At 31.7% G+C, this 13,558-nt stretch overlaps 1 protein-coding gene across 1 annotated transcript in view; it reads left to right on the top strand.

Annotated features, from left to right (window-relative positions):
• The first annotated feature begins 8,562 nt into the window (after positions 1-8,562).
• LOC118199526 (inactive tyrosine-protein kinase 7-like) overlaps positions 8,563-13,558 on the top strand; it is a 151,222-nt gene continuing 146,226 nt past the window's right edge. The window contains exon 1 of the mRNA XM_085807760.1: positions 8,563-8,714. Coding sequence (XP_085663886.1) covers positions 8,681-8,714 — 34 coding nt within the window. The 5' untranslated portion in view covers positions 8,563-8,680. The remainder of the gene's footprint in view (positions 8,715-13,558) is intronic.

Here is a 13,558-nt window from a genome sequence, read left to right as displayed (position 1 = left end):
ACTAATGAATAAATTTCAAAAAAGGGGTGATAAAATTGTACTCGTAACTATTAGCGATACAGTCAATAAACATTCGAAAGGAAAATGCCTATGACATTTTTAATTTAAAAAAAAAATTATGCAATTCTTTGATTGAGCAAGAAAACAAAATATAGTATGTATCTAATATTTTCTTAAAAGGAAAAAAAAGAAAACGCTAATAGTTTGTCTTTGCACACAAAAAGGCTCAAAAATGCTTTAGATTTACATTAAACATTGCAAAATTATGACTACTCGAACTCTACAAAATTAAAAGATCAATTTAATTTTTAAATACCTGTACAACGACCCCCCCCCCCAAAAAAAAAAAAACATGGGAAGGTTTTTTTTATGAGAAAATTTCAGCATCAGATATAGGTTCATGACAGTTTCTAAAATAATTTACAGTACTGCTCACATCAATCAGAAGGTCTGTATGACTGAATAAATCTCTTTTCTTTTGCGGACTTTGGCGAGTTATCTGTATAACTGTTATATACAGATATTTTCACTCAGTGCCTACTTCACAAGTACTTGCAAAGATTAGGCGTGATTTCTTTTTAAGATTATTTCAAGTCTTTGTCACATAACATGCATGCGATAGTTGCAATGAAGTCTTCACGTCTAGTATTCATTTGAATTGCAATTACTTTTGAAAATCTACAACAGAATACTCTCCAGTACCACAGATGCACCAAACCATGCGTAACAGACCTTAGTTGTCTCTGAGGCAATGCTTAGAGAAATCTTCAGTGAGTCTTATAGTTAATAATTCGAATCTAGACAAAAAATAATCCAGAAAGTAATGTATGATAATGTATGGATCAAAGTAATGTATGATTTTCAATCTCCTTTTTCACATGCTCATAATGCAATAACTTTTTTCCTGCTAACTCGCAATGAATGAATATGTTAAAAAAGTACATTTTTAATAAAGAAACTTAATTTTACTATTATTTATAAATTTTCCGCCACCTATGAAATTTATTTTAGTAGGATACTCTCAGTGACATATTTCGTGATTAAATTTCTTCCATCTTTGGAAGCTGAAGTTATTCTGAGCTGCAAAGAGGGGGAAAAGAAACTCATTATTTTCTTTAACTACGCAACAGGTTGTAGTAAGTGTAAATATACTTGATAAAAGCAATATTTCCAAAGTTTAGGACATGCATTAGTTTAACGCAGATTTACTCTTCACAGTTTAACATGATGAACAGCATTTTAATATTATTAGTTACAAAGCTACTATCAATTTGCTAAAATAAGGCGCTGAGAGGATGTAGCAGATTTATGGATGGAAGATTACAACCGAAATTATTTACTTATTACTACACTGCGTAAAACGAAATATGAACTATTTTATTGTTGTTTTTATAAATTTATTTTACTGAATTATATTTATGCATTACGAATTTGAGAATTGTGCATTGAGAATCTAACGTATATCATGTCCCTCGGGACCAGCAGGGACCAAAAGTAACATTTTAGTTCACAAGACAAGACAAGTAAACATTTTAGTTCAACCCAAGTTCAAATTCTAGTGAAGGGGCTTTTCGTGGTTTGCTCCATGGTAACGAAAATGCGAACCTAGTTTTCCTATAAAGTATTTTAAGAAGGCATCTCTTCCATTAGATAAACAGTTTTAGAGTGCTTTGCAGTAATCAGTTAAACTATTTTGTCCATCATGGCTCACCAGCACAGGCGAGCATTAAGTATAAGTAACATTTTCCGCAATTCAACAACATTTGTCATTGTGTGAAAGTATAAGACTGTTTCCTGTTCCCATTACGCTAATTTTTCAACCCTCCCGCTTCAAAAAAAAAAAAAAAAAAAAAAAAAAAAAAAAAAAAAAGAACCTATTGATCTAATGAAAAGGCCAAAAGGCCTATTGACTCTAAGTAAATGCATGCAGACGTTTTTCCCTCAAGATGGTTTGGTTTTGGTTTTGTTAGATTATGGCAAAGCACTCGAGGGCTATCTGCCTTAAGGGAGGGATGCCTTCGTGGAGGACTTTCTAAGGGAAACTGGCTCGTATACACGTTACACATGGAGAAAACCACGAAAACGCCCATGCAGCCAGCCCGTTCGCGGGATTCGTACCTCGGACCGAACTACCAGTGTTCAGCGACGTTACCGCTCGGCCGCTGGTGGGCCCTTTTCCATCAAGAAAGTCGTTTGCAAGAAATTGTTGTCAATATAGTCTTCGCCTGCTTTGGTGCATTAGATTCCCGCATTACCGCTTTTAAGATCTCTAAATACTCGCAATTCTTCTCGGGTATGGTTTTCTGCTCATGTTTCCTGCTGAATGCTCTACTCTGGGCGCATATGATGCGAATACTAGTTAATTTTTTGTTAAAAACTCCTTCGCAAAGGCATCCCTCTTAAATCAGATTGCTCTCGATTGATTTCCGTAATATAAAGTATAAATTAGGAATTCATAGCTAAAACTAATAACAGGATAAAGAAGGACAGGAAACGCACTTCACTACTCACGTGAAACAGAGGTTTATTTCAATTAATTTTATGTGAAATTTGTATGATGCAATTGCATATGCAAAATTAAAGGAAACTTATTTCTCTGCACATATCTAAAAATAGTACGATGCAACAATTTTTTTTTATCTTATTCCAATACTAAATTAGAAAAGATGCTAATTTAAAAGTATATAAATTATTAAAAGTAATTGGTTGGAATGTAGCTCATGAAGCCATCGAAGAGATGACTAAAATGTAATTGATAAAATATGATTAAATTAGGTTTGTAATATGTAATTAAAGTATGATCATACAGTATAATTAAACTATATGTGAAAACATAAAATTATTTCACAAAGTTATGTCAAAAACTGTAAGAATACATTCATAATAAAAGCAAGGATATTCGTATTGTGATTAGCATTATTATATTTGTGGTAAATCCCTTTCAAAATACAGTTAGTTGTGGTGCAAGATAAATTAGATAGACATTTTCATCACCGATACTTTGTATAAACCCTGATAATAATTCTTAAAAAGCTAGAGTTCGAAAGCATAGGGAAAAGATTGACGTTAGAATAAAAACTGGAATGTGAAGAAACGAATTTAACTATCGGGCTTAAATTTTACAGAAGATAAGCTTGGATTTTATGAAGATAAAATCTGTAAACCTGACGTGTAACATCTTACTATTTGCACATATATGTGTGTTTCTTCGTCTAGCGTGCTGTTAGTAAGTGCTGGAATATATGTTACCATTTACGAATATTAAATAAAAATAATAAAATACACTGTTTGTAATGAATAAAAATATTTCAGTGATATACTGATACACTGAAACATTTCGTTCATAATAACGGTAACCTTTATCTTTTCTTCTGTGTGAGGGTAAAGGAGTAATTAATTCAGAAGTTAAAAAATATTTCTTTGTGATTGTGAACCAATAATCCTTGCATCATGCTCTACTCTTTACGTTCATTTATCCATTACATAATTATAAAAGTGATTCATTACAATTTCAAATTTTTTTACACATTTCACTTTTTATTTACCTTAATCATTTTCAATTTTCTTATTATTGTTCTACTTCATAACTCGTTATTATAATCATTGTAGAGTTCCTCACTTTGGAATTCTAAGTTAATGTTGGAAGTGAGGAATCTAAGAACTGATAAGCGAATAATCGCTTGCGTTCGGTGACAAGAAACAACAAGATAGAAGGGTAACTAACCCTTTATTATTTCAATAAGATTTAACAAAACTCCGCCTGGGAGTGTACAAGCAAAGCCCGCACTTGGACTTGAACTTAAAAGACTAAGAATTAAACTAAAACTAAGATTAACTAAACAAGTATAGCCGAAGCTATAAAGGTTCAAATCGAGCTGGCCCCTTAACTTATTTGACTACGAAGCTTAGCAAGGGCCTGAGTACGGCCGAGCGTAATAACAGCTTTGAGAGAGAGAGAGTGGCCAAAAAGACAGACGCGCGTAAATCAGAAACTCTGATTCTCTCTGACTCATTAAGTAACTTCGTGGTTTAAATACCGCTCCTCCTCATTAAATATTCAGCAAGATTTCAAAACTACGTTCTGGCCGGAAGTAGTAAGTTGAAGTTAAGAATTTGCCAGGAAAGGAACTTTAACTTAAAATTTAACTCTTAATAAAATTAACATAATCCTTACATCATTAAAATTTTTCATTCATTTTAACTTGACATAATTTTCTATACTAATATAAAAAATTATTTCATTATTAATTATGTTCCATGTTATCGCATTCTTAAAACAACTCAAAAGTTTGTAACAGTAATTCAAAATTTTTATTATTACATTAAATTTAAAAGGCCTTCCATAACTTAAATGATTAAAAAAGTTTTGAATTCTGTTCTCAAATTATTAAACATGAATATTCAAAAATATATTTTAATAGGGTAAAATTTTAATTGGATATTATTTTCATAAACAAATATTATTATTTAACATAAAGTGTTACTTATTTAATAAGGAAAATATCAGTTTCCGATTCAATGATAATACAAAATAGTTTTAGCTTCGCTAAATAATCAAATAATCAATTACTTCACTATTATGAAAAACTAAGCACACATTATTAGAAATGATGTAAACTTAGTTGAACCCAGAGAATTTAAAAGTGCAAAGATATTTAAAGTAATTACCTCAGTTTCTTGCTTTAAAGAGGTATGACTCTACAGTATTGCATGTCTGCTATAAAATTTCTCATTTCATAACAGGATGAAAGGGACTAGACTTAAACCTTAGATTTAAAAATCATACTAATATAAGAAGGCCAGTTAATATAAGCTCCGCCTTAGCACATACACAGCACAAAGCCTCAATCAAACATAGATAAATATAATGACAAATTCTGGTCAAACTATGTAAAGCAATAATATTTAACGATGAAACAAGAGATATGTGGAATAGTTTTCAAGAAAATCAGATATTCTTGTGTTCACAAGAAGGCTAAGATAATAAAAACTAAATTATGATATTAAAAAACTACATTCAGAATTGTTGGATCTTATATCACACTAAAAGAACGATCCACAATATTACGACATACAAACTGCAAACAATTTTGTCGAAGAACTGTGAACATTCGTGAATGTTTATTAAAGTTGTGTTACGTGATGTGTTTATCGAAATGAAAATATTTCGTAATTTAATTATTAAGTGACTTCATGAAGTACTCTATATTTAAACATTTATATTATATTATAGGTGTTGAATAACATTATATGTAGTATAATAAGTACGTATATAAAATTTATTAATAAAATTTAAAGGAATAATTCTGTGTATTTTAATGGATTCCCTTCATGGTGTCCGCATTTTAATTTTCAAGGAGACACCATCATCAAGCAAAATGCTGCTGAATGTCTGGGAGATATGCAGAAAATAATAAATGTAATACATCATTATAAAATATTATTAATGTTTGTATATATATTAGTAACAATTAACCCTTTGCGGTTGTGTTAAGTTTATACATAGGTATCATGTTGGTTGGAATTAATTTTCGTTGAACGAACAATAACACATAATATGCAAGATTGCAAAGAAAAAAATAGTAATTCTTTTTTAAACTTTAAATGTAGGTAGCACAATAATATGTTTTAATTTTATGAAAAATTTATAAATTATAGTTCTCTATCGTATGGTATCTTTCAAAACAGTCTGCAATATGAAGCCCTGGTTTTCCAGAACGTGTAAATTTACGTATCTCTGAAGCTTGTCGACTTAATATATTATAAGATCAGTACGCAGTTGTGGCTGAGAGCAGACATATGACAAGAATAGTAAAAAAGCTTTGGTGGCTGAAAGTAGACACTTGACCTCAAAAATATCTTTTCGAAACTTGGCAAATGAGAATTCTGAAAGGAGAAGTGTTCATTTGGAGAAGACTGGCTCAAAGGGAAAGTTTTGATTTACTTAAACCTTTCCTTTTTCTTACCTTTGTGCAGAAACTTTCTTGCCTTAATTAAGATTCATTTTGCTTCCAGCGGAAATAGGAACGCATCGAATAGCATATAACCTTTCTCAACACAGATGCCCCATTACAGCTTAGACCGCAGAGAAATAACCATTCATATATAGATCTTTGATTGATACCGTAAAATTTGCTATACAGAAAGTTGAAAAAACTGATGTTGCTAAACAGTGATTTGAGCTTTACTTAGATGAAACTGGAATATTCCACTGAAATTTAAATTATTTGAAATTCGGAAGGTATTTTTATTATTTGGAAGTTAAAAAGAAATACAGAAAGGTCCAAAATAATCAGTGGCATAGCTCGAACTTTTCCCGCCCGTTGCCGCCTCTCTTTAATATGCTAATAAAATCTGCAAAAAATGACAACACGACATGCGGAAAAACAAATTAAAATTCTACATTTATGTCTCACGATAAACTCGAATAGTACATATTGCTGCTCATGGTAGACTAAATCAAGCATGCTTAACAATTAGTACTGACATTTAGTTATTCTAGAATATTATTACATAGTTATCTTCTTCATAATATCCTACACTGCTGTATGAATTTCATACTATAATAAATTTGCTGATACATGTTAGTTTTATTAATAAATTTGCATCCGCCTAATGTGTCGCACACGCAATTAGTAGTGTACGTATATGCTGCCGATCGGATACCGTTTATCTGCATTTCAAAGCTTATATTCAAGTTATTGTTGTATTGTAAGACGAGTTTTCGAGGTGGAATTGCTGACTTCTAAAATTCTCTTCTGGGAATTTAGATAGATCTTGACAAACTAAGCGATTTAAAAATTATAAACGAATTATTAAATAATTTGTAGCTTTTTTATTTCTTAAGAGTTTTTTTAATTGAAATAATTCATAATACATTTAATTTTCAATGCATCCAACAGGTAATTTATACAAACATTTGCCACATAATTATAATTAACAAAATATACTTCTAACGCCACATAATAAAAACCTTAGTAAAGAATCTTTTGTTTTTTGCAACTTATTTCAAACTTAATGTATGTTATACTGTTTAAAACTTTCTAGTAATTGTCACATTATTATTTGTTTTATAATTCGGTTAAATTTTGATTTCTTTTTTAAATAGCTTTACCATTTTAGAGACTTTAAGAAAATTAGAGATAGAAATTTAGAGGTCTTCACACTCAAGCACATAACTACAGAAAGATTCTTTTGTAATCGCTTTCTACGCCTTTCGAGTTAAAAAGCTAAATTACAAAGTAATATTTTTTAGCCCATTCAGTGCTTGTATTATAATTTTTCTTAAACATTTAGTCTTAAAATTATTTCACAGAAAAGATTTAATTTTATGAGTTAAGAAAAATATTTTTTAAAAAATCTGAAAGCTTTCAGATTTTACATTACGCCCAAAGGGGCGTTTTTTTAATTGTGTGTATTTATTAAATATAATGTTCTTCGCACTTAAGCCATAAACTTCAGTTCAACAACATTATCGCAAAATAATTTTAAAATGAGTATATCTTTAGAATTTCCGATACACAGTCTCGTGCGCTGGAGATAATTTTTTCTTGTACAGTGTTGCCATTGCTCGCTTTGAAATCGCTGAGTTTGTTAAACAAAAATTCGTTAAAGTTTTACAAAATATGAAATAGATAATAAAACAAATTCCGAATTCCAGATGCCCGAATTTGGGTGGAAACATACGTTATTCAAAATTTGATGGCTCTAGGTACCGTTAGAAACATGCATACATTCACGCAGATTCTTCATTATTTAATTTCTTTAAATGTAACTGAATTGACATTTATAGTGAGCCAATGCAAATTGCAAAAACGAAATTAATAGTCCTTAAAAAAAATTGTAATTATCATGTACTTGATAATTTTATCAAGTTATTTCTGACATTCATCTCCAAAACACGATGACACAGAGTTAGCCCCATTATGATTTCTCTTTGAAATTTTGCATATATATTTCATTCTTAACCGAATGCTCAGCTTGATGCTGTATCAGATTGCTTCTAACTTTCTCACTTCATTTCTTAAAAATTTTTAACTTGTATGTCAAACAAACGTATATCTACTTTTTTATTTTAAAATTAAAATGACTCTCTTTTAATATTTCAAAAATAACATTAACAACGAGTACACCGCGATAAATTTATTTACCTAATTTAGTTTAATGTAAGGTATGCAGATGATTAGACGCTACAGCATGGAGCATGAGTTAGCTGTTTAAGATTCCATCTGAGTTTGAGAGGGCTGCAGATAATTTTTCCGAGTGGTCTTTCGTTCCCTCACTTAAGGTGTTAAACATACATAGCCTGAAGATGCGAAGCGTCAGTAAGGCTGCAATGCTCCACCGCTTCTCAAAGGAATAGTTCACCGTCAATATTTGCAAAAGAATATTAAAAAATGTCAGCTAAACTTCTGTCTTTCATCAGCAAATGCTCTCATTTATTATATTTATTTGATATGTGCACGAAAAGTACTTTGAAAGAACTGATAAAACTCAAAATTACGCTGCACTATTTTTCTTCCGCGGATGTACACATGAGCGTCGCCGGCAGCTGTGTTGAATCACTGTTTGGCTTGTGTATCACAGTAACGGACAATGAGACCGGCTGTGGAGGAGCTTGTGGAAGTTAATGAGCACCGAATTGAATGAAATGGCATTGTAATCAAATCCTGCTGAAGATATGAAGTACCTTTTTGTAATCATCGCTGCTCTGAGTAAGTTATACTTTGCTGTTACGACTCTGCTTGAAGTCGATGGTTATTTTATTCGCTTCTTCAAACTTTAAACTGGTGATTTTAGTGGCATGTTTATGACGCTGCTTGGAGTGAGCGTTGCTCTTATATTTGACAAAGTTTTTAACTTTTAATCTGAGATATTTCGGTTTATCTATATATGTAACTCCTAAGACGAAAGAAATTAGAGTGCTGTTTGCAAACGTAGAATCAATTGTTTTATAAACTAACAGTTAGTTATCAATTATTACTAAACGATCAAAACTATATTCCACTTTTACATTGTTATTGCTGTATTAAATCCATGCTTACTGCGATTTTATAATCATTAAATTGTAACCGGAATTTACGAATTTCTTTGTTACTGCTTTAATAATCTTAAAATGGGTAAATTTTATTCTAAATTATTCAAATTACTTAAATTTAAGTAATTTTGTTTTTTAACAGTAATTATATTACTTTAATTAAGATATTTAAATTAGCTCTTTCAGAAAAATTAATTAAAAATTGCAATACTTATTTAATAACATTATACATTTTTAAATGCAAGAAATATAGTCGTGCATCGTATTCTGATTATCAGGCTAAATCTGCAATAATTATTCAATAACATTACGTATTTTGAAATTAAACAACAACAACAAACAAAACAAAACAAAAATGTTCTGACTGTCGAATATATTCTTATTCTCTGTAAATCTGTTTATGAGGCACCTGTGAAAATTTTATTTTTTAAAATCATTTATGGACTTGTTGGTGCCCAACTTTCAGAAATGAAATAAAATTGAATCACTTTAACTGTAAAAAAGTCTTATCTAAAGAATAACACACATTTATGACTTGGTGTTTTAAAATGTATTCCATGATTATGTATGTGCCTTAATTCCGGGTTTACGTGTTATATACTCGGCTGTGTCTTATTAAATTCAGAATAAATTAAGAAATTTAATAATGCAGTCTATCTTAGGAAAAGTTAAAAAATGAATGTCTTTCATTAATTAATATTTAATGCACGTAACAGTTTATTAATCTTATTTTTAATTATTTTGTAAAGTTGTAGAAAGTAGAAAGTAAAATCGTTTTCAACAAATAGTATTGGCAGAGCTGTTACAATTCTGTAATGTATTTAAAGACGTACAATCATACTGTTATAATTCGTATCTAATCGCTATGCAGTCAGTGTACGCTATTGAGAATAAGTACCCTAGCCACACTTGACATGCAAAGTGACTAAAATTTAAATGAGAAAGAGGCAAATAGATTTCATCATAAGAAACAATATATATATTATTTATTTTTTACAGCAGGCTGTAGCCATATATATATATAGAGAGAGAGGGAGAGAGAATATTAATGTAACTAAAACTGTGTTTGAGAATTTGGTGAGCTGTATTTAAAATAAAGGTATAACTTTTTCTATCAAGTAAAATAATCAGTATATTAGCAACAAAAGGTTTAGCTTTGGAAATACATGATATGAAGGTTGTTGTAAAACTCACTTGTCTGACAGTAACATCAGAGCAAGACCATGAAATTCATCGTGTCAAGTAGTGCAGGTTGCGCCAGTTGTTGGCAAGAGCCTTGAGCACCATACATGTGACAGTATGACTTTGCCCAGTTCCGCCCCCAATTTTGATGGAGAGCACTCCGGGAAAACGAGTCCTCCACCCTTCTTCCCCACAACCAACCTTTCGAGAGGACTTTCGTCCCGCAGCATATTTAGAGTGCTCCCATGCCGCACAGACACTATACATTTACAACATCCATGCAAGGTAATAAAACTGAAAAAAAAAAAAAAAAAAAAAAAAAAAAATAAGCGCAGTTTTTGAAAAGCGCGAAAAGAAGGCTCAAAAATAAGATAGAACGGATGTTACTTATGAACTATATAATTAATTCTTGCAACCCATTTTAATCATAATAAAAATGCTTGCTTGAAATTCTGAGAACTGCAGACGCATTGCATATATATTTTTCCTATTCACTGAAATACATAGGGTTCATTGGAATATATAGTGGGATTTATAGAAATGCACTTTATTAAAGTACACTGGATCCGTATCAATGCATTGCACCACAGTATGTTAGAATGCAGTGTGATTCAAGATGATTGATCTAATTTCAAATGAATTTATTTCAGAAATTTACGGACGCAGACAAGTAATACGTGAAATGAAAGTAAAGCGGTCCATGTTTTTTCTAGAATTATTTTGTGTGACTTTTTCAAGTGACACGCACATCGAAAATTGGATAATCATATTTTCACGTACTAGCTCCAGCGTATCTTTTTATTATCGTCTCCGCAGCAAAAGCAGTATCGAGTTTTGACAGCAAATAGAATTGTGACAGTTTCTGAAAGAAAACCACACTACGTAAATGTATCGCGAACTGTAGTCGCTTGATTTAAAATTCAATGAAAAGCTAGCTGTGAAAACTAAGTCTCGGACAATTGATTCAAATAAGCAGGAGTATTGGGGAATTTATAGTATATCATGTCAGTGTGGTTTAAGATATATTGGCCAAACAAAAAGAGCGTTGAAGTTTCGTATCAAGGAACATGAATCTTATGTCAAAAAAGGGGAAATTAACAAGTCTTCAATAGCGTATCATAGCTGGACTTTTAACCATAATTTTGATTTTGGGTCTGCAAAAATCATCCAAAAGGCTTCTTCCATAGGCGAATTGGATTTTCTTGAGGCTTTTCACATTCACAAAGATTTAGAAAGTTTAGTTAATGATTTGAAGTCCAATCCAGTCCTTCCTAATGCCTTTAAAATTCTACTGTCTTAATTCAATTATTTTTGCCGATAGATGGCGTTACCTCCTCGCACTTGGTACTACCAGAGGGTATAAAAATCCGTTCAGTGGTTGCTTTCCATTATTTGAAGTTCAGATTTTGAGCGTAATGTGCATTTGCCCCTCGCTCCCTATTTTAACTTCGCTAATATTTCTTTATGCTTGATCAGACAGCCTGGCTCAGTAAAAGTAGGCGGCCAGTGCAACTCTGATTAAAAATCTAGTTATAACGACGTGCAGTGCTGATAAGCACCACGTGTTTCTGTGATTCCTATTTTCTTCTTTCTATGTATTTCTTTCTCCTGATGAGGAGGGACCTTTAGCTGCCCTCGAAATCGATTGAGTGTTTCATTATACCTACGCTAAATATAAGGTTGTTTTTCACGGTTTTGATTGTCACATTAGCGTGTTTCTCTTCTAGTCTAGTTTGTGCTATCAACCGGCATTTTCGAGAATATTTTACTGTTTATTGTTTTACCACGTGCACCATTTTATTTACTTCTTTCCACGTGGCCATCATTTTTTCGGATTTGGTTTATGCTATCAACCGGCATTTTCGAGGTAATTCTATATTTTTTCGGTTTACCACGTGCACGATTTTGACTTTCGTTGCTTCTTTCCACGTGGCTATTGGTTTTTCAGTATTGGATGTTTCTCTCCTTTTGGAATGTTTTTGTCATTTGTTAATGAAAATTATCTTCATTATTTATTGGTGTTTTTTTCATGTTATAAGTAATTACTTGTTTGGACTTTCGGAATTACATTTCTTTTGTTCACTTGTTTCTTGCTTGCGCCCTTTTCACAATATGTCCACTGACAGGAACCGATTTTGTAAGTTACGCCTTAAGCGTACGAAATTCTTGAATCATCTACAGTTTCTACTTAAATGCAAACATCAAAATTTCATTCCCAAATTTATACATGTGAAATGTAGCCTTAAAGCTTCCGTTCACGTTTCAAAAATTTTGCATAAATTCAAATTGGCACTTCTTCGTCACATTATAAGGGACACACGCAAACGTTTATCTAAAATTGAATTTGAATTATATTACCTCCATTTAAAAATTGCTAATTCCACTGAAAATGTTTCCTCATTTGAACATACATCCTGGTCTAGAACCGATACCGTTTGTCAACGGCATAAAAATGTGCTCATTTCTAAATTCCAAAAACTCACACACCAGTCGGATAGTCCCAATTATCTAGCTGATCTTCCCACTGTAAACGTTAACTCCATCGTTAATATCTCCAATAGGAATCTTTCGGAGGATCAGTTAAAAGTATTAAAATATAATTTCAACTTTTCAAAGACATCTAAACCTTCAATTCCTCAAATCATCGCCCCTATAGAGAAAGCCTTTAAATTCTCCAAAATTTCGGAAACGCAGAAGGATACAATCCGCCACCTAATTACTCATAACGTTAATTTTAACAATAAATCTTTGGGTTCTAATCTTAGCAAAAAGGAAAATGAGATCTTACGTGAAATTAATTCTGATACTAATATCATTATCTCTAAAGCTGATAAGGGCGGACAGATCGTTGTTATGGACAAACACACATATATTACTGGAGTCTCTAAATTGATAAATGAAGGCCCATACTGCTCGATCCCTAAAGATCCTTCAACTTCGGACCTCATGAAAGTAAAAAGTGCTATTAAATCTTCCCACATTCTGCCAACTCAGTTGAAGAAATCACTTATTCCGCCTATTACTAATTGCGCTAGACTTTATGCTCTTCCAAAAGTCCACAAAACCGGTATTCCTTTTCGACCAATTGTTTCCAACATAGGTACTGCTTCATATCCTTTGGCCAAATATTTAGTTTCCAGATTTTCTCCTCTACTTGATAACAATATTCACACTGTAAAAAATTCTGTTGAAGTCATTGATAAACTTAAAAATATTTCCCCACTTCGTTCCATTATGGTTTCATTTGATGTCAAATCATTGTTTACTAATGTTCCGGTCGAAGGAGCACTAAATTGTCTTGAAACTAGGCTTCGGGAATTTCACTTCACACATACTGAA

This window comes from Stegodyphus dumicola, chromosome X1 (genome assembly GCF_044657685.1).
Source record: "Stegodyphus dumicola isolate Sdum_Otavi_A_Nest chromosome X1, ASM4465768v1".
NCBI lineage: Eukaryota > Metazoa > Arthropoda > Arachnida > Araneae > Eresidae > Stegodyphus > Stegodyphus dumicola.
This window is presented reverse-complemented; position numbering and strand designations above follow the sequence as displayed.